Genomic DNA, 3,187 nt, shown 5'->3' on the forward strand with positions numbered 1-3,187 from the left:
CAACTGTGAAGTTTTCCAATTCTTCTTGACAAAATGGTAAATTACACATAGAGTAAAACAGATTAAACATTGAGAGATTGCATGAAACATTGGAAATATGAAAATCGAAGCATCTTTCTATAAATAATAATTCTTATTTTAATTAGAGATATCATAAATCTTAATTAAATTAAAAATAAGAAACGTACGTTGATATCGAAGGATAACAGAATAATACCATATGCCACAGCATAATTTTGAATTCCGCTTTCGATACCGATAGCGGTACAAGCTGATTTGGTCCTTTTACAAATGAATGCTATAGCATATCCAATTATTATTCCAGTTGCTGGTAAAAATGCGGAAGTTACAAAAATTTTCCACGATGCTGTAGCAAACATGTGTTTGTACATAATTATCAATATTATCAAAATAATTATGACAAAAATCATACCTATAGCATTTACCCACTGTTAACGAAAAAATAACAAATAAGATGATTAAAATAAATAATGGAAAGACGTCGAAGAGTGTTACATACCTTAGTGATATAAGAAGCTATCTTAGGAGCTTTCCATTTTATGATCATGCCCACTGTTATGGGGGAAACAATCATTAATAACGATAATGCAATATTGCCATAAGGTATTATTAAGTTCTTAGCTCCTGTATTCCTTGCATACATCCAAAGATTCAAAGGCATCATGCCAAGAGACGCCACGATAGATATTGTAGTCATAGTCACGCTGTAAAATTGTAAACATTAATGTGGAATGCAAATATAAAACAGTGCTGTAAATAGGTAGGTGCAACGGGGGCGCAGAAGGAGGAGGGCCCTAAAACGGGATATCAAAAGCGATCAGTGTTATTTTTATTGTATTTGTTTTTATATATTCTTTTTCCAAGAAACAGGAAGTCAAAAATACAGGGCACGTGAAAAGCTAGTTACGACAATGTAGATAAATAATTAAATGATTCATACATACCTAAGTGAGACGTCACCATCCAAATAATATGTAAACATATTGGAAACTGTTCCTCCGGGACAACAGGATATAATAAGCAAACCAGCCGCAACACTTGATTCAAATTGAAATATAATATTATAAAGAAATCCAATTAATGGCATTATAATAAATTGACAAAAGAGTCCAATGGCAGGTCCAATAGGTTTCCTAATCCCTGTATAAATCTATTTGTATATAAAATATATTATTTAAAATATTCGTAAGAAGAAATTAATAGGATGAGAGAGTTGAAAAATGTGAATACCTGATTCCAAGAAACATCCGCTCCAATAGCAATCATTGTGATTATCACAGTAAATATTGGAAGAATATTTCGAGCATTTTTTAGATGTTCGTTAATATAGTATTCGGTTGTATTATTATTAGTAGAATTTCTTTCAAGAAAATCTATGGTACTGTTTTCCATGCCTACTTTAGAATAAGAAATAAATACAAATTTGGTGAATAATTTTTCTTGTATTTAATTTTCAGCATTAAGAAATTACGAAAACAATTTTCAGGTTTCTATAACAATATTTTACAAATTCTAGAGCTATTTCTGAATAACAAACAATCAATCTTTATATAATACCCATATAAACAGCAGCGGATTTCTATGTGTTTGAATAAACACTGTTCATAAAATATTAATAACTTTAAATTTATGTAATACGCGATCACTTATAATAATAATATTTTCATGAAACTCGATATAATTTTCATATGAAATATTCTACAACAATTTTTCGATCAACTTGTTAGATCCAGAAATAGCTTCCTTAAACAGTTTGATCATATTATTGAAAACTACAGGGAGGTGTCAAATAGTTTTTAACATCTATATTTACGTGTTTCCATCACGTTTTTCATCGCTAAATATAACATCCTGTAGTAAGTATCTAGCAGAAATAACCATCTTTTACGGACTTCCGATGTGCTTCTCGTATTGATAAGTATTGTGACGAGTTTTTTAACAGGAGATTTTCCCTAAAATCATTGTCTTCCACTAAGTTTGTTTTAATTTGATATCTTGCAACACAAACTCACTTATAAGTTATGAATTTTATAAAAATAAAAGTTTCATTTTTAGAGGCTGGAGATGCCACCGGATGGAAGACAAAATACTCAATGCCATTTCAGAGGAAATCGATGGCGCTAAATCAAAATTTAACTGAAGTTTTATCACAGAAAATAATTGACAAATTTATTGATATAATAATATTCTGATATAGGGGTAGGTAACTTACTATATACTTGCAAAGCGGTTTTATGGCTCGCAGCAGGTTCCAGAAGAACAATACATGAAAGTAAAATTAAACATATAAGTGAGATATTATATTCATAATTAAGTCACCGATAATTCAAAAACGTACTTCTACCATACGTGTTTATACTGTACGACTATNATTGTTAATATCTCATTTCATTCCCACGTTATTGTTTTTTGAGTGAAAGGTGGTTTTTGCAATGTGTGATTTACAGGAGCAATGATGCAATGTGAAGTTTTCATGAAACAATGTGAAGTTTCTTATAAAACTATATGGAAACAATTCAATTTTTGAATCAAGCTTATGGAGGTGATGCTCCAGGTCATACGCTGTGTTACAAATGGTTACCTGATTCAAAAGTGGTCATCAATTAGTTGAAGATGACCCTTGACCAGGAAAACCTTCAACCTCAACTGATGACACTCACATTCAGAAAATTAGAGTTGTGCACTTTGAATTTCTGCCTTGAGGTCAAACAGTCAACCATCAGTACTATGCAGGTGTTTTGAAACAATTGTGTGAAAAAATTTGCAAAAAGAGACCAGAGTTGTGGCAAGACAACTCATGGTGCCTTTACCATGACAAATGCACCAGCTCACTGAGCCTTGTCAATTTGCCAGTTTTGTGCCAAAAATCACATGACTGTCCTTCCCAACTTCTCAACTTACCAGACCTGGCTCCTTGTGATTTTTTTCTTGTTTCCAAAATTAAAATCAGTGCTGAAAGGATGTCATTTTGACACAATTGATGACATTAAAACAAATTTGTCACAAACATTGAAGGACAGTCTGAAGCAAGCTTACCAGGACTGCTTTGCAAAGTGGAAACATTGCTGGGATAAGTGTGTGAATAGGGGAGGGGAGTACTTTGAAGGGGACAAGGACCAATAATCTGTAACTTGAAGAATAAAAATTAAAAAAATAAAGTTGGTTA

The 3,187-nt window shown here is 31.8% G+C and overlaps 1 protein-coding gene across 1 annotated transcript in view; it reads right to left on the minus strand.

Moving 5' to 3' along the window:
* LOC111634267 (solute carrier family 10 member 6-like) overlaps positions 1-2,373 on the minus strand; it is an 8,259-nt gene extending 5,886 nt beyond the window's left edge. Inside the window, exons 1-8 of the mRNA XM_023378999.1 lie at positions 2,234-2,373; positions 1,835-2,141; positions 1,252-1,418; positions 966-1,171; positions 521-725; positions 434-449; positions 189-367; positions 5-117 (exon numbers count right to left, since the gene is read on the minus strand). Coding sequence (XP_023234767.1) covers positions 5-117; positions 189-367; positions 434-449; positions 521-725; positions 966-1,171; positions 1,252-1,418; positions 1,835-1,871 — 923 coding nt within the window. The 5' untranslated portion in view covers positions 1,872-2,141; positions 2,234-2,373. The remainder of the gene's footprint in view (positions 1-4; positions 118-188; positions 368-433; positions 450-520; positions 726-965; positions 1,172-1,251; positions 1,419-1,834; positions 2,142-2,233) is intronic.
* Between the last annotated feature and the right edge of the window lie 814 nt (positions 2,374-3,187).

This window comes from Centruroides sculpturatus, unplaced genomic scaffold (genome assembly GCF_000671375.1).
Source record: "Centruroides sculpturatus isolate CEXI.00-Female unplaced genomic scaffold, Cexi_2.0 scaffold897, whole genome shotgun sequence".
NCBI classification, from domain to species: Eukaryota; Metazoa; Arthropoda; class Arachnida; order Scorpiones; family Buthidae; genus Centruroides; species Centruroides sculpturatus.